The sequence below is a fragment of the Eretmochelys imbricata genome, chromosome 3 (genome assembly GCF_965152235.1).
Source record: "Eretmochelys imbricata isolate rEreImb1 chromosome 3, rEreImb1.hap1, whole genome shotgun sequence".
Lineage (NCBI taxonomy): Eukaryota > Metazoa > Chordata > Testudines > Cheloniidae > Eretmochelys > Eretmochelys imbricata.
The window spans coordinates 146,304,155-146,322,871 of NC_135574.1; the positions used below are offsets into that span (position 1 = coordinate 146,304,155).

General features: G+C 39.8%; 1 protein-coding gene across 1 annotated transcript in view; it reads left to right on the plus strand.

Moving 5' to 3' along the window:
• BIRC6 (baculoviral IAP repeat containing 6) overlaps positions 1 to 18,717 on the plus strand; it is a 323,928-nt gene that overhangs the window by 60,517 nt on the left and 244,694 nt on the right. Inside the window, 7 exon segments of the mRNA XM_077813548.1 lie at positions 2,894 to 3,025; positions 4,194 to 4,372; positions 6,648 to 6,778; positions 7,264 to 7,425; positions 7,531 to 7,662; positions 8,175 to 8,272; positions 13,607 to 13,754. Coding sequence (XP_077669674.1) covers positions 2,894 to 3,025; positions 4,194 to 4,372; positions 6,648 to 6,778; positions 7,264 to 7,425; positions 7,531 to 7,662; positions 8,175 to 8,272; positions 13,607 to 13,754 — 982 coding nt within the window.

The window sequence follows — 18,717 nt, forward strand, 5'->3', positions numbered from 1 at the left end:
TCGTTCTTTTAACTAGCACACTAACTTTACAGCCTTATCAAACTCACTCAGTCCTTTCCTCATCTAGCTCATTACAGCAGCTTTCCCCTCAAAACTTGTGAGAGAAAGTATCTAGAAGGGTATCAAATTATATCTGTGTAGGAGTGACTAGTGCCTAAAAGTAAGTGTTGCGGCTGAATAAATATCAAAAACCCCAAACTTCTGTCACTTACTCTTTCAAGCTAAGTCTTACTTTCCTTCTTTCTTTGCTTCATTTGGTGACCAGGTTTTCAAAGAGAAAACCAGGATACTATTGCAAGGTGTGTTTGAGATAAGGGGAAAGTTTTGGAGAGGAGAGTTTGGGTGGTGGGGAGGAGGCACGCACAGAGGTGAGCAGATGAGAATTTCACTACATGGAAGGAGAGAAAAAGATTCCGAAGTTTGTCCTATTCTCTTCTTATCCAACTACCCACCCCTCTTACCCTTTTCCTGCTGCCCCCTCCTTTTGAAAATTGAGGTTTGTTTATTAAATCAGGATGGGAAAAAATATTTACCTCTGTACTTGTGTCCTTGCTATTTATCCCAGACCGTCATTCTATTTTCTGTGTTAATTCTGATGCCCCGCTTCAATTTTTCAATCACCTCTCATTCATTGATGGATAGAAAGTTGGTTAGATTGTCGGGCTCAACGGGTAACGATCAAAGGCTCCATATCTAGTTGGCAACTGGTATCAAGTGGAGGGCCCCAAGGGTCGGTACTCAGGCCGGTTTTGTTCAATATCTTCATAAATGATCTGGAGGATGGTGTGGATTGCACCCTCAGAAAGTTTGCAGATGACACTAAACTGGGAGGAGAGGTAGATACGCTGGAGGGTAGGGATAGGATACAGAGGGACCTAGAAAATTAGAGGATTGGGACAAAAGAAATCTGATGAGGTTCAACAAGGACAAGTGCAGAGTCCTGCACTTACGATGGAAGAATCCCATGCACCGCTACAGACTAGGGACCGAATGGCTCGGCAGCAGTTCTGCAGAAAAGGACCTAGGGGTAACAGTGGACAAGAAGCTGGGTATGAGTCAACAGTGTGCCCTTGTTGCCAAGAAGGCCAATGGCATTTTGGGATGTATATGTAGGGGCATTGCCAGCAGATCGAGGGATGTGATCGTTCCCCTCTATTTGACATTGGTGAGGCCTCATCTGGAGTACTGTGTCCAGTTTTGGGCCCTACACTACAAGAAGGATGTGGAAAAATTGGAAAGAGTCCAGCGGAGGGCAACAAAAATGATTAGGGGACTGGAACACATGACTTATGAGGAGAGTCTGAGGGAACTGGGATTGTTTAGTCTACGAAAGAGAAGAATGAGGGGGGATTTGATAGCTGCTTTCAACTACCTGAAAGGGGGTTCCAAAAAGGATGGCTCTAGATTGTTCTCAGTGGTAGCTGATGACAGAAGAAGGAGTAATGGTCTCAAGTATTCTTGTCACCCGTGATCTGATTGTTTCAATAAATATCAGGGTTTTTTTGGCCTCGCTTGTGGCTGACACTGGTATTTTCCGCCTCAACTGGTAAAAATAAAATAAATATTCTATACTCTTATATGAGGCAGCAATTAGAATACAACTTAGATTACATATGCTTATTCCATGATTACCTCTTTTAAAACCGTTTTATACTTCAGGTGGTGGTAATGTGTGTAAAAAGTTTAGTAACTGCAATACTATTTATACTGAGATTCCACTTGAACGTCCCAATAAGGTTCAAAGTGCCCTATTGTGCTAGGTGCTATGCAAATGCATACAAACGTGATTTTTTTCCTCCCTAAGAATTGAGTCTCTCAACTTCATCGTATAAAAGTGCTTACGTCATTCTTCTCTGAAGCTCTTCTGTTGTCTCACTGCTAATATCACCTTTTGTTCTTCTTTTTCCAAAGTTTGTTGTTTGTAATATGACAACTGAAAAATGAGGATTTGCAATGCGGATGTTGACCGACTCTAACGTCAAACATAGTTTTAGTATTTTTAGAGCCCTGCGTGGATACCACATTTATATCCATGGATATAAAGCGAGTATCCGAGGAGCTGCAAGGGTCTACCAGGAACAAGCAGTGGCGAAAGTAGCTGCATGTCTGGCTGCTGCTTGCAGGAGCCAGCGCTCTGCACAGGCAGCAATTCCAGCATGGCTGAACAGCTCCCGGTCCCACCCACTGGGGTGGGCACCAGGCTCAGCAGCTTGCATGCTCCCAGATTTGTGTGCCCAAGGACAGCTGCTGCTGAGCCTGGTGCCTGCCCCAGTGGGTGGGAGTAGGGACGGTGCAGCCATGCTGGAGGAGCTGTCCGCGTGGGGTGCTGGCTCCTGTGAACAGCGGATGGAAATGCTGCTGCTTTCACTGCTGCCATTCCCAATAGAGCCCTGCAGCTCCTCGGATATCCACAGATATAAATTTGGTATCTGCGCAGGGCTCTAAGTATTTGCATTGGAGTGATCCCATCTCCCTCATTTTGGCTTATTTAAATTGACATTTTCATCTGCTGCCAATGAAATCTAACATGAGCTTGTTTTTTTTTTTAACTAGGACCTGTGATAGTTGTGGCTCAAACAACTATATCAGTTCACCATTCTACAGGCCATAAACTTGTGCAGAATATTGATCTTTCCAGAGCATCAGCTGTGTTACATGTACAGTATATCTGAAAACTGTACTTTGAGAACTTTCTGAAAATTAAAAGTACATAATTTGACTAGAACATGGCTTAGTTATTTCTTAAAAGGTGTCAGCTCACCTAACTTCTACAGTCTAAATTGAAGTTTAATATATATCCATTTAATTTATGAAAATTAATAATTTACTTTGTAACCTTGTCTTATTTGATGAGTCCATATCAATTCTACTTAAATTATGTTGTGTTTTTAAGGTCTTAGGTTGTGTCCATTTTTAGAGGATCATAAAGAAGACATACTATGTGGTCCAGTATGGCTGGCTACTGGACTGGATCTGTCAGGACATGCTGGAATGTTGACATTAACAAGTCCAAAGCTTGTTAAAGGTAAATTAATGTATTACATTGTCTCTCTAAAATGTGCATTACTAGAGTATACCCAATAATTCTGAGTTGAGCAATCTTGGTTAGGATTTATCAGATTAATTTCCCATAAGACCATGTTAATTATGGAACACTTACATAATATAAATCTACAGTAACTCCTCATTTAACGTAGTTATGTTCCTGAAAAATGCAACTTTAAGTGAAAAAATGTTAAGCAAGTCCAATTTCCCCATAAGAATTAATGTAAATAGGGGGGAGTTAGGTTCCAGGGAAATTTTTTTTGCTAGACAAAAGACTACACATACACTAAGTTCTAAACAAACAATACTGTACACAGCAATGATGATGATTGTGAAGCTTGGTTGAGGTGGTGAAGTTAGAGGGTGGGATATTTCCCAGGGAATGCCTTATTGCTAAATGATGAACTAGCACTTGGTTGAGCCCTCAAGGGTTAACACATTGTTAATGTAGCCTAACACTCTACAAGGCAGCAGGGAGGGAGGGGGAAGAGAGAGATGTGTATTGCCCCTTTAAATATGCTGACCCCACTCTAAGTGACCTGCCTTTTCAAGTAGATCAGCAAGCTGAGACAGAAGCTGCTGTACAGAAGTGGGGGGAGGGGATTATCCTGACATTTGCCCCCCTCTACTGCCCCTGCACAGTGAGCAGGAGCCTCCCGGGAGCAGCTCCAAAGCAGAGGGCAGGAGCAGCACATGGCAGTCAGGGGAGGGACACCTGAACTGCCCAGCAGTTGATAGCCTGCTGGGTGGCTGCTGTACAGGGAATTTTAGGGGATCAGGGAGCTGATATAGGCTGGTCCACCCTGGTTCCAAGCCCCCACCAGCTAGCTCCAATGGGCTGCTCTTTCTGCAAGCAATGGACAAAGCAGGTGGCTGCCAAACAAAGTTATAGGGAAGTCTTGCACAACTTTAAATGAGCATGTTCTCTAATTGATCTGCAATGTAACAACATTAACTTGAACAACTTTGAGTGAGGAGTTACTATATGTTTAAATGATTGTTCTTTAATGCCTAGAATTTATACTGAATTACCAAAAAAATACTTACTTAACTCAGATGGTTGTGAATGTTAGCCATCAAATTAAAATCTCTTCAGTTTGATATAGTACAGGTGTAAAAGCTCTTTCCTCCTTTTTGTTTTTTTCCAGGTATGGCTGGGGGCAAGTACCGTTCATTTTTAATCCATGTTAAAGCAGTGAATGACAGAGGAACAGAAGAAATTTGTAATGGTGGAATCCGGCCTGTTGTAAGAATACCATCTCTAAAACCTCAAAGTAGTAAAGGGAATTCTCTTGCGTCACTGTTGGCCAAAGTTGCAGCAGGCAAGGTATTGAATAATTAACATAGTTGCAGCTATATTTTATATATATTAAAGCTTCAGAATATATTAAAGCTTCAGAATCAGTTGTATAAACCCCCATTTTGGAAATGAAAGGTCTCTCTCTACAGTTCCATAAGAGAGTTAAAACAAATCCTAGTGAAATTTTGATTAACTATCTAAGTTTTATACCTACCAGAACTGTAGTTTAGGTATAAAAAAAAAAAGTCCTACATTAAAAGATGGTTATTAAGGCTACAACCTCAAGCACTAAAAAGATAAGAAATACCAGAATTTAGGTTGCCTGCACAACCTTTTTTGAGCTCCCTTGTACCGGCATTATGATAGTCTTTAGTTATATGACCACATGCTATATTTTCCTAACTTGACTTTGCAACCTTTAAGGTTGTTTTAATGTAGGATTTTTGTTTAATTGCCTAGATTAAAAAAAATTTCATCATGTTGACCCATGTTAACCCTCACAAGGGCATCATTAGGGTAGGAACCTTTAGATCCACCACACGGTGATGGAGTAACTGATAGGTTGTCATCCTTCATTTAGATCAGCACTAGAGAGGGATAGGGATAAACCAGTGGGTTTCACAGGTATTTCCTGAAAGCAGAGGTCTGGTGAGTCTTGGAGGAATCTTGGAGCCCATTCCAGGCTTCGTAGGGGAGTGTCCTATAGGGGGCACAGATTCTTCTGCCCATTCCGCTCCAAACATCGCCCCTTTCTGTTCCATCCCTCTAGCTTGTTCCTGTCTTCCCCATCCCTGGTGCCTTGTCCTAGTCCCATTGTCTTCACCTAGCCAGCCCCAATTTCTAGTCCTCAGGTTTCTCTTCCCAGTCTACTTGCCCATATAATCCCAGTTCCTCTCCCTATGACTCCTTAACTGATCTGTTGGTTTCTCCTCCACCCTGCCCACATTCCGGGTTCCCATGTGCTCTTTGTCCAGTTTCTAGTGTGGTGTCGTCTCCCCCCACCCCCACCCCCCCGCAAACCCCTGCTCCTTATCCCAGTTTTTGTCAGGTTAAAGTCATTCTTTCTGGTTCCCAGTCTCTTTGCCCAGACAGTCTTTCTCTCCTAACTGCAAATCCCAGTCCCATTTCCTCCTTCTCCTCCTCCTTTTCCTGTCACAGCATCAATTCCTTTTCCTCATGGCTTTTTGTCCCAGCTTATTCTGTCTTTACCCCTTTGCAGGTCTGGCTCTTGATTCCTCTGTGTTTGAATTAGGTAGCTTCATCGTCCATGCTGCCAGGCCATGGAGAGCACAGGAGAGACAGATCTGCATGCTGTCAGTTCAGGTGCCCAGACCTGGCACAGCCAGCCCAAGTCCAGAGCTGCAGTTGCAGGGAAAGTCTGCCTTAGCCCCTGGATGAAGTGGGGTTTTCACAGGGACAGCAAGATTCAGAAGGCCATCCCTTGTCGAATTTCAAGCCCCTGCTCCAAAGCATGAGGGCACTAGAGCTTGAAAAAGTTGATGATGCTAGAATTTAACATGGGCAAAGCAACATATTCTTCCCTCATCTCATTCTCAGGAAACAGCTGATTAGTCTTGGCTGAATTTTTTCAAAAAAACGCACCCTGAAGCAAACACCTAACATGGAAAACTTTAACACAGATGATTAACGTTTGGCAGTTATAAGCAGTTGGCAGTGGTGTCTCACAATGGGAAATTTCAGGCAGATTTAATAATAAGCAAGGCTGTCAGCTCCACCTATAATATATAATCAAATTGCTCTGAGATCTGACCAGATTCTCATATGTTGTTCAAGTATTCAGTCTGTCTGAACTGTTGTCTAGCTTAGATTTTTTTTTTTTGGGCAGGGGGGCCATTGTCAATCTTACAGTGCCAATGACATGCATGGCCCTCAGTAAATAAGCTACTTGAAATTACCCCTCAACTTTTACCCCAATACAGCAGTTAAAATAAGCTAGGAATCTCCTTCTCTTGGTTCCCAAACTGAAACATTCCACAATCACCGAAAAGCCAGAGCTTTTTCAACTGAGGGTTTTTACTTTTGGAACTTACTCCTCTTTATAGTCTGTCACACTTTGAGTCTAGGGATCTTTAGGGCACAAATGAAACTTGTTTAGCTTAGTTATTAGCTTAAAAATAAAGCTAGAATACACTTATTGTCTATACGGTACCATTAACAAGTAATAGATATTTCAGAATTTAGATTACCCAGCACTTTCATCTGAACAAGATGCATAAATGAAGGAATCATGAGTGCTGTAACTCTTGAAACCAATGTTTTTGGTTTTTTTCTGACCTGTCAGGAAAAGTCATCCAATAAAATTGAAGCCAGCAATTCTTCAAGAAAATCAGACAATCTGAGAGGCTGCGACTTACTTCAAGAGGTCTCTGTAACTATTCGAAGATTTAAAAAAACTTCTGTTTCAAAGGAAAGGTTAGTCCTGTCTCTCTGTAAACATGTTTTACTTAAATGTTTAGGTTTTTAACTTCATTATTTATGGCAAATTATAATCTGAAAGTTGGTATTTGTTGCTAAATTTAGTTGACAGGAAAATGATTAAAAAATTTAAAATGGTCATATATGGGTCTTAAATCTTCATACTGTGTAAATTGTAATGGATATCAAAAATTGATATTTTCACTTAAAGAATACCATAAATGTGTATGCTTAAACATATTCTGGTAGTGAGAAATTTTTCTGGCCTTCAAATGCAAATGTAACTAGCAGGGATTTGTGTTGCACTGCTGTAAACTAGATGATTGAAATGAATCAGACTTCACTTTTTGAGGAAAAATCTTTCCCCATTCTTAGCTCATAGGTTGCCCAGTTTTTAAACAAAACTTAGCATTGGCACTAAGAGTATCAGTTTTACTTGAACAGTTGAACTTTTTTTCTGTTACTAATCTCTTCTTCTTTAGAGTTCAACGCTGTGCCATGTTACAGTTTTCAGAGTTCCATGAAAAACTTCTTAACACACTTTGCAAAAAGACAGATGATGGTCTGACCACAGAACACGCTCAAAGCCTTGTGTTAGATACCTTGTGTTGGCTGGCAGGAGTGCAGTCAAATGGACCTGGCAGGTAGAAGAGAGATTTCAATTAAATGCATGTAGTTATTCTTCAGTATCAAATTTTCTAAATATAAAAGCTTATATAATTCTCCAAAGTACTTTTTTTTTTTAACAGCTCAAAGGATGGGAATGAGAGCCTGCTTTCTAAAACACGTAAATGTCTTTCTGATATAGTACGTGTGTGCTTCTTTGAAGCAGGTCGGAGCATAGCCCACAAATGTGCACGGTTTCTAGCACTATGCATAAGGTTGGTGAAACACATGTTCTGAGGCTAATTCTATTTAGAGTTTACTTGTTATTCCTTGTAGTTAAATGTGCAAAATAATTTTATGTGGTGGGAGTTAGAAAAGTTAATATACTAGCCATTCACATGGGAATACATATGCTCAAGTATGTTTACAAGGGAAGTAAGCCTCTCTCAACTAATTTTATTTTCCCCTGGTGGAAACATGTTTACAACTGGGGGGAGGGATAGCTCAGTGGTTTGAGCATTGGCCTGCTAAACCCAGGGTTGTGAGTTCAATCCTTGAGGGGGCCATTTAGGGATCTGGGGCAAAAATTGGGGATTGGTCCTGCTTTGAGCAGGGGGGTGGACTAGAGGTTCCTGAGGTCCCTTCCAACCCTGATATTCTATGATTCTATGATTGATCACAAACTCCTTAGAACATTTAATGCAGTGGTATCATAATGCTTAGGGACTACAAGAAGAATGAAATATGAACTTTCATAGATCATTTGTTTGTTTGTTTTCTTTGATAGTAATGGCAAATGTGACCCAAGTCAGCAGGGATTTGGATCTGTTCTTCTGAAGGCTTTGCTTGGCAATATATCTTTTCTACCTGCTGCTGCAACTGGTGGTATGTATAAAATATTTTTGCTATCATAGGCATATTGTATACTTATACTAGATATGTTTTCCCTCACTCCTGTTTGATAGAAGAACAAGTTCTATTTGGTTAGTATCGATTACTTTTTGCCAAGCCTGTGAAATACCCATGTATTAATGTTCCATTTCATAAGCATGCCTCTTCTATTTAAATTAGTTTAGAGACTGATTTTTATGAAGTTGTTTTCTAAAGCAGAATGCCTAGTGTTACCAACAAGTGTTTGATTTAATAATTAGAGAGATCTCAGGATCACTTAGCTTGATTTGATTTATTTAGATAACTAGTTAATTAGACAGCACATAAGAGTGTAGTTACCACAGTCTGAGAACCAGGACAAGTAGATCCTAGATCCAGTGACAAGTAGCTTGCACTCTTTGGTTGGTTCATGCGTCAACAGGCTCCCCTTGTAACTGTAAAATTAATTTTAATGACACTCATGTAATTACAAGCAAAAAAGCTGTAAGCAAAGTAGAAGAACGGCCATGCTGGGTCAGACCAAAGGTCCATCTAGCCCAGAATCCCGTCTTTCGACAGTGGCCAATGCCAGGTGCTCCTGAGGGAATGAACAGAACAGGTAATCATCAAGTGATCCATCCCCTGTCCCCCATTCCTAGGTTCTGGCAAACAGAGGGTAGGGACACCATCCCTGCCCATCCTGGCTAATAGCCATTGATGAACCTATCCTCCATTAATTTATCTAATTCTTTTTTGAACCCTGTTATAGTCTTGGCCTTCACAACATCCTCTGGCAAGGAGTTCTACAGGTTGATTGTGCATTGTGTGAATAAATATTTCCTTGTGTTTTTTTTAAACCTGTTGCCTATTAATTTAATTTGGTGGCTCCTTTTTCTTGTGTTATGAGAAGGAGTAAATAATACTTTACTTTCACCACACCAGTCATGATTTTATGGACCTCTATCATATCCCCCCTTAGTAGTCTCTTTTCCAAGATGAAAAGTCCCAGTCTTATTAATCTCTCCTCATATGGCATCCGTGCCGTACCCCTAATAATATTTGTTGCCCTTTTCTGAACCTTTTCCACATCCAGTATATCTTTTTTTGAGATGGGGTGACCACATCTCCACGTAGTATTCAAGATGTGGGTGTACCATGGATTTCTGTAGAGGCAATATGATATTTTCTGTCTTATTATCTATCCCTTTCTTAATGATTCCCAACATTCTGTTAGCTTTTTTGACTGCCGCTGCATATTGAGTGGATGTTTTCGACAACTGTCCTCAATGACTCCAAGATCTTTCTTGAGAGGTAACAGTTAATGCAGTTAATTTAGACCCCATCTAAACAGTTAATTTAGACCCCATCGTTTTATATGTATAGTTAGGATTATGTTTTCCAGTGTGCATTACTTAACATTTATCAACGTTGAATTTCATCTGCCATTTAGTTGCCCAGTCACCCAGTTTTGAGAGATCCTTTTATAGTTCTTCATGGTCTGCCTGGGACTTAACTATCTTGAGTAGTTTTGTATCATCTGCAGATTTTGCTACCTCACTGTTTATCCCTTTTTCCAGATCATTTATGAATATGTTAAATAGGACTGGGCCAAGAACAGACCTCCGGAGGACACCACTATTTACCTCTCTCCATTCTGAAAACGGACCATTTATTCCTAACCTTTGGTTCCTAAATTTTAATCAGTTACCAGTACATGAGAGAACCATGACAGCTTACTTTGCTTAAGAATCTTTGGTGAGGGTCCACTGGATTCCTCCTTGTCCATATGCTTGTTGACCCCCTCAAAGAATTCTAGTAGATTGGTGAGGCATGATTTCCCTTTACAAAAACTATGTTGACTATTCCCCAACAATTTATGTTCATCTATGTGTCAGACAATTTTGTTCTTTATGATAGTTTCAACCAGTTTGCCGGGTACTGACGTCTGGCTTGCAGGCCTGTAATTGCTGGGGTCACCTCTGGAGCCCTTTTTAAAAATTCGTGTCACGTTAGCTATCCTCCAGTCATTTGGTACAGAAGCTGATTTAAATGATAGGTTACAGACTACAGTTAGTAGTCCTGCAATTTCACATTTGAGTTCCTTCAGAACTCTTGGGTGAATACCATCAGGTTCTGGAGACTAATTATATTTTTACACTTCATTTGCCAGAGTTTACGCTCCTTTCTATTTTCCTCACTAGGATTTAACTTCCACTTTTTAAAGGATTCCTTTTTGCCCCTCACTGCTTCTTTTACTTTATTGTTTAGCCACGGTGGCTCTTTTTTGGTTCTCTTACTATGTTTTTTAATTTGGGGTATACATTTAAGTTGAGCTTTGATTATGGTGTCTTTAAAAAGTTTCCATGCAGCTTACAGGGATTTTACTTTTGGTGCTGTACCTTTTTGATTTCTGTTTAACTAAACTCCTCATTTTTGTGTAGTTCCCCTTTCTGAAATTAAATGCTACAGTGTTGGGCTGCTGTGGTGTTTTTCCCGCCGCCTGGGTGTTAAATTTAATTGTTAGGTCACTGTTACCAAGTGGTCCAGCTATATTCACCTCTTGGACCTGATCCTGTGCTTCACTTAGGACTAAATCAAGAATTGCCTCTCCTCTTGTGGGTTCCAGGACTAGCTGCTCCAAGAAGCAGTCATTTACGGTGTCGAGAAACTTTATCTCTGCATCCTGTCCTGAGGTGATATGTACCCAGTCAATATGAGAAGTTGAAATCCCCCATTATTATTGAACTTTTTATTTTAATAGCCTTTCTAATCTCCCGGAGCATTTCACCGTCACTATCACCATCCTGGTCAGGTGGTCAGTAATATATCCCTACTGCTATATTCTTCTTCTTCAAGCATGGAATTACTACCTGCAACCTTTGCACCAGACAGGCAAGTCACCATGCGATTCTCCTGGTCATCACAAACCCAGCTATCTGTTTCTAATGATCGAATTGCCCATTACTAATACCTGTCTCTTCCTAATAACTGGAGTTCCCTCCCCTGGAGAGGTATCCTCAGTACGAGAGGATACCACATCATCATCTGGAAGGAGGGTCCCAACTATGGGATCATTTCCCTCTGCTCCAGTTGGATGTTCTCTTTCCCTGAGGCTTTCATCCTCCTCAACAGCAGAGAGGCTGTCAGTCCGGGGGTGGGACCATTCTACTGTGTCCCGGAAAGTCTCATCTGTGTACCTCTCTGTCTCCCTTAGCTCCTTTAGTTCAGCCACCCTGGTCTCCAAAGCCTGTACACGATCTCTGAGGGCCAGGAGCTCCTTGCACTGAATGCACACACATGCCACCTGCCCATAGGGCAGGTAATCCTCCATGCTACATTGGGTGTAATAAACTGGGTAGCCCCCGCTCTATTGCTCGACTTCTGCTGCTTTCTCTTCTTTCTTCTGCAGCTGGTTCCTTTGTTGTTTTTTTGTTATCGGGGAATGTTTTTTAGCTTCAGTTTAAAGATGTTTAAGGAATGTTAAGTGTATGTAACACCCCCCCACCGCCCTCACAACTCCCTTGCAAAACTCCCATTAGCCGTTCCTGTTCACTAGCTCCTCTGCTTGCTTAGGAGCGGGCTTTTTAAAGCCCTGGTCTTTCTGAGTAGCCCCGCCCACTGGTTAAGGGTTGATGGGTGCTAAATGGCTTAGGGATCAAAGTCTTGTTAAGAAGCTCTCAGCCTTGCCTAGCAGGCCGCTAGGCTCAGCACCCACACAGTCAGCACACGGTCCCCCAAACAAACAGACCACATGGTGTATTTCAGTTCAGCAGCAAGCACACCACAACAAACACTCACACAACAGACAACAAACTTACCCTAAGGGTCACATAACCTCTCCTCCTCACCTGGAGAAGTCCCTCACAAAACTCCCCTGTTAGCTGCTCCTGTCTATCTAACACTAAATAATTTAGTTAAAATTACATAACTAGCAAATAAAGCATGTGTTTGAATTTTTGCTTTTTAGCCATATATCTTAAGTGGCAAAATAGAATTACTGCAGTAACTGCAACTTTTTGTAACAAAATCGAAGCCTTAAAGGTTACTTCTGTCCAAGTGTATAAGATTAAAATGTCAAAGTCTTCATCATGTGTTAACTAATTTAGATTTTCCTTTGCTTTTTTTCATACCCATGTCATACAGCTTGGCAACTGTAACTGTTCTAGTTGCTGAGGTAAAAGACATTTTGAAAATATAGGTATGAGGATAGCTAATGTAAGAAAAATGCATTGGAATGAATGGAATTAAGCTAATGTAATGTACATAAAATTCCATGAAACATTGTTCCAAAAACCAAAATCTAACATTTGATTTTCTAATAACTTAACCTTCTTGACCAAGTTAATTGTCAAGAAACATAGTTCTTAAGGTAAAAAACGAAACACCCCCCCCCCCCAAAAAAAAAAAAAAAAAACCAACAAAACCCAAAAACCCAACAACTTAATGCTTTGTGTGCTGAAACAGCATTATCTTTAATAACTGTGGCTGGCTTACTCTCTCTACAGTGTAAACAGTACTCTTAAGGAAGAATCGTACACACCTAGTTGCAGAACACGAGCATAAATCATGTATGCATTAGAAAGAGACAACATTGATATATAGTGTTGCTAAGTAAATAAAACATGGTTGTATGTTTCTCTCTCTTGATATCCTGAATATATAGTTTTTCTAATTATGGCATACTATACAACTAATCATGAGACAATATATATAGTATATAATATATACAACATATGAGACGAGGTAATATATATATAATATATATATATATGGCATAATTAGAAAAACTGAGCAACTGTTATACAAAAAAAGAGAAAAGGGTCAGTTACATCAAATGTTAATTTTCTATGTCTGTGAATTAATGAACAGTAATATAACTTTAATATACTATTTCTTTTTAATGGTTATTGTTTCTAACTAAGGCAATACTGGTGTTTTGTATATACTAATGTTACTTGCTGTAGCAATCTTATTTTTAAAGTTAACTTATTTTAGTATGGGAATGTTTCTAAAGGGATTGTTTAACAGATAGTTACACACTTACACTATAAATTTAATGAGTATTACTTTGACTCTACTATGTTAACTGAACTACTTTAATACAAACATTTTCCTGGGAACTTCCTTTTCTTGAATTCTAAAGTTGAGCTGATGTAAAATTCTGTTGGAGGTTAAAATACTTGAATGATACAAAATGCTAGAATTTTTTAGGAAGTGACTGTTTTTACATTTCATTATCTATATTATGATACTTAAATTTTGCCATTTTTGTTAATTAATTTTGAGCTTTTTTTGAATGCAATGTTAGCCATATTTCTGTTGAATTGAAATTCCTGTTCCCATCTTTAGGATCTGTGTATTGGTATTTTGTATTGCTGAATTATGTGAAGGATGAAGATTTGGCTGGATGCAGTACAGCTTGTGCATCCTTGCTAACTGCTGTGTCCAGACAGTTACAGGACCGGCTAACACCTATGGAAGCTTTACTTCAAACAAGGTATTGAGAGGAAAATATGTACTTGTATGAACATTTTCTTGTAAGCATGCTGTTTGCTCAAATTAAAAAAAAAAAGTTTATGGTATTTTGAATGATCTTAGACACTGTCAAGTAACTTTTTAAAATTTGTTTCTTTCCATGATTTGTAGTACTGGTACAAGTATGATCTGGCTTTTTTCTTCTGATCTTAATTTTTGTGTGTGTTTTTGAAAAGTTGAAATGAACATGGCTGTTCAACAGATTCATTTTGCAATATTTTGTTTTATGAGCAAGCATTGATTAACACAGTTCTGGGAAATGTTATTTAACTGGTGCAGAGACAAGACGGGAATTAGGTAATTGTGTCTGTTTAAAGTGTGCAAATACAAATACATGATGTGTGATATTTTATGCAATGCATCTGTTCACCAGCAACTCTCAAACTCAATACGGACCAAAGGATTTCCTATTTTGAGTGTGTGAAAGTAAGCCACACTTCGGCTTTACAGAATTCGACTTTTAATTTTTCTAATTTCAACAGATAATATCAATTTGTTTATTTTAAAGCATTTTAAAAGATTTTTACCTATTTACATTTTCACAGTTGGGGGAAATTAGAGTGGGGTCAGACAACAATTAGTAGTCATTCAGATTCAAAAAGTTAAAACTTTATAATTGTTTACGCAAATTGTCATCATTGCTTGTCAAAATATGCAGAGTCAATCCCTTTAAACTCTAAGTTCCCAAGCATCATTTCCCCCCACCCCTTTTCCGATCTGTAAATTTCAGTTATTGAGGGAAATATTTTTTGATCTGTTCCTATGTGTGTAAGGTGAAATCAATGTTTATGGACATTTACCGATTTAAAAAATGGAATCCTTCCAGCCTGTGTATACTGCTATAAATTGGGGAGTGCCACAGGACCCTGCAAACTCTTGCAATGTATTGCTGAGTCCACCATATTTTTAAAGTGCTGGTACCAAAGGACAAATTCCTGGACTAACTCCCTGGAAAAATGGGTCCATGTATAAATTAAACAGAAATACTATTCTAGGCTGTGGTAGTGATCGATCTCTTGAACTAAACAGACCAATCTGGTCAACTTCTGGAGAGCGTGGGAGGGATATCAAGGAAACTGGTGTTGGCAATTCCATAAGTTGCACTTTCCTTTACCCCATTCTGGTGCTATGGAGCCCTGTACTGTTGGAGGTACTTCTTGCAGACTGTGAAAATTGTGGTTTGTTTTACCACTATGTTAGTAAAGCTTATTAAAAACGTGAAGGGTTTGAATAGAGGAGGAATTACAGAGGATCCTGAGTCTCTAGATGGAAATCTGTAAATCCCCCAGGCTGGCACTTAAAGGGATATAACCTTGAAATCTGGTCAGTTAAGACAGAATTAGTTTCAGGCATTATACCTACATCTGGGTCCTCACCAACTCTTCCCCCCCCCCGAATGAAATTGACCAGTATTTCATATGTAGTGTAGTTGTAGCCATGTCAGTCTCAGGATATTAGACACACAAGATGGGTGAGGTAATATCTTTTATTGGACCAGTCTCTGTTGGTGAGAGACTAGCTTTCAAGCTACCCAGAGCTGAAGAAGAGCTCTGTGTTCTTCAAAAGCTTGTCTCCTTTACCAGTAAAAGATGTTACCTCACCCACCTTGTCTCTCTAGACAGTATTTTGTCAAAGAAAGTAAATTGGAAAATCAGAAAAATATTTTTTTCAATATTAGATATTAACTTGTAACAAAAGGAGATAAAATATAAATACAATGACTTCTTTAGTTTGACACTGTCACTTTAAGGTTCCAGACTCTCATTCAATCTGGTAGTTGAGCTGTTCCTTAGAAGTAGGCGCTGTTCTTACTCAGTGCTTACAAGCATTCTATTACTGTGGTTTAACAGGAACTGGGAGGGGGCATTGAAACATCAGTTCTCTTTTCTTGTCATCTCAACATCAAACTACTGTAATGTATGATACTTGGGGCTGCATCTGGAGATTAAAGTTAGAGAAGAACATGACTGACTGCATGTCAGGCAGAGCTTCATGAAGAGAGCTCGTTGTTGGGTGAAAAACAAGATCCACTTCAATGTAGGTTTAAACAGTGTCTTTTAGCCTTCATTTGGTATGTTTTAAGACAATGCTGTTATCACCAATGAATTACATATATACGAAAAACAGCTAAGGCAAGAAAGAGAATTGATCAAGTTACCTCTCCTGGGGACAGGGCAACTCTTGTCAAATCTCTGATCGCTGCTGTGTTCTTCCCCTCTGTCTTCTCCACTTTCTTGTAAATCACCTATTTTTTATCTCTTATTCCATAATTTTGCAAAGACTCAGCTTATCCAGTAACCTCATCTGTGTACCTATCTATTCTAACCCACCCCCCCAACTAAAACATTCTCATGCATAAACCCCAGTAACTAACCTAAACTAATATGTTTTTGCTTATCCCACTAAAACTTATTTTCATCTGTCTACTTACGTCGTCTGTTTTCTGCTGTCATCATCTCTGGCTTAATCTGGTTGTTTTTATCTTATGACTCTGTTTTTGTGGCTTTGAGTTTTTATTGCTTAGCTTGTTTTCTTAGGAGGGGCTCGTGGGCACCTGAAATTGTTAAAAATTATTTCATGACACTCTGCTTTACCCTGCTCTTTAGTCAGACCAAGGTTTTTTGCAAATAAAGCGCACAGACCATGTTTCCTGGTTTACACAACTCTGAAACTGTTTCAGCTAAATTCTGAAATGCTGTATTAGCAGAAACACATACAAAAGCAAAAATTCCTTCATGTTTTCTTAACTAGAATATTCATTTCTTTAACATTATTGAATATATATATATATTTGATTAACACAAGTCATTACACAGCTTTATAACACCATGCTAGTGATGCTCTGTGATCTGTGCATGCTGCCTGTTAGTTTCTAGTAAGTGTTTGTTTAAGGTACTAGTTTTAACCTAAAAGCCTTAGATGTCCAGGGACCCTGTTACCTGAGACCATCTCTCTTCCTTTCCAATACCTCTGCAGTTGAGATGAGCTAAGGAACAACAGCAGAAGCATCTTTCTCATCACGTGTACAGATATCACAGCCTTTGTTATGAGCTGATTACTCTGCTCCTTGGCATTCCCTGTGTGACTTTATCTATTAATCAAGGCAAACTTCCTGCCTTTTTCTCCTTTTGAGATTTCACACCCATCATGTACAGTTCACATGTTATGAAATGTGTATAAAACATAACTGCTTCTATATTTAAAAATTAGAAAGAGGTTTTTCCTACTGACTTATTTGTAGAATGCTGCATGTTTACAAAGGTAAAGGTGAATGTAATGGTATGTATTTAAATTGAACAAAATACGAAATGTCGTCTTTGTAGTCTTCTAGGAGTCCCTTCAAATTATTGAGGTTAATGTGTTTGCATGGTCTGCCCTTCTCTCCCACACTCTTAAATAATTGAAGTCAAATCATCAGGAAAAATGTGTGATGTGTAGCCACATGCTTTTTTTTATAAATAAGATGACAACCACTGGTAAATTTTTCACTAAGGAGCATTTTATGGAGTATATGTTCGATAGTATTCAGTCTCTACAACTTCTGTGCTCTGTTTTTTCTCATCACTGCCATCAGATGGCATAATACTTGGTAATCATGTAGAAGCAGGTGTTCATTTAAATTAATGCTAGCTTCCTATTGTCTGTGAGTGAGCAGATACACTTTTGGTGACTAGCTACTGCCATGGGAAAAAGCCGCATGAGTAAATGCTTGAGAAGGGATAGATGAAGTGTGGATGGTTACATATCTCTCTTGAGCTGCTGAAGAATGTATGGGGGGATGGGGGAGAGAAATGACTGTATCACATAGGTAGCCATCAACTATCTCCTCAACCCTACTTCAGCTGAACGTTGCATGAGCTGTTTAAACCTCTCCAATATCTCCAAAGTACTCCAGACTCTCTCCACTATCACTGCTGCTTTGATCCTCTGAATGACTCAACATTGCCTAGCATTAGATCAGAGTTAAATATCATGTGGTCTTAGCTTCTGGGGTGTCTCCTTTTCCCAAGCATTAGAAAGTACCAAATGATATTTTAAAACATTTCACATATGTAGCCACAACATAATGGTCTTGTCAGGAGATGCAGCTTTTTTTGTTCCCATGCTACACCTGTTGATGACTACTTTTTCCATTAGGCAAATCAGTGCAATGACTTTATCAATGCTAGCGTCATCCCAAAGGAGAAAGACTTGTGCCATTGTAAAAGGACCTCATGATGTCCTCTTTGATAGCGGACATCTGTCCATGCAAAAGTATGGTGGTCTGACTTTTGGGGCTATGTGGAACAGTACATGTAGAGACCGTGGATGACCGTATGATGATCATAGCCAGTTCAACATGTTTAGTATGGATATCTCCTTCACTACCACCTACTTCATGTGGTGAAGCTCTCAGAGCACAGACTGGTCAGTTTCACCACTGATATTCAGTAATGGGCAGGGATGAAACTTGTAAGAATCATGTCAATTTCAGTCAACAGTTGCCAGGGTTCCAGAGTTTCTGGCATGGCAGAGATGCTGTGCTGATTGCCTTGGAATCAGGGATGCTGGTGCTTCCAGGATTCATGGGCAGTCCGTGGAGGCTGGAAGTCTTGAGGGTCCCCAGACTTGGGGCAATCCCTGTGATGGGGTGCCTTACAGCTGTGGACCCTTGAAGCCTGTCCCAGGATTTCCAGACTCCCAGGCCAGCTGATTCCCTGAGTTTGCCCAACTCTTGGGGTAATGGGCTGTGAGAGTTGGGAAGCCCGAGGGTCCGTAGCTCCTTTACAGTCTGTATGGCAGCACTGTCCCAAAATTGTGGACTCTGGGGTTCAGGCTCAAAGGTAAACCTTTAAGTGGGCTGCTGAGGAGCTAGGCAGGCGAGCTGGCAGGCAAGTTTTGAAATCTCGCCTAGGTACTGTTGGAAGATTAGTCAAAATCTACGT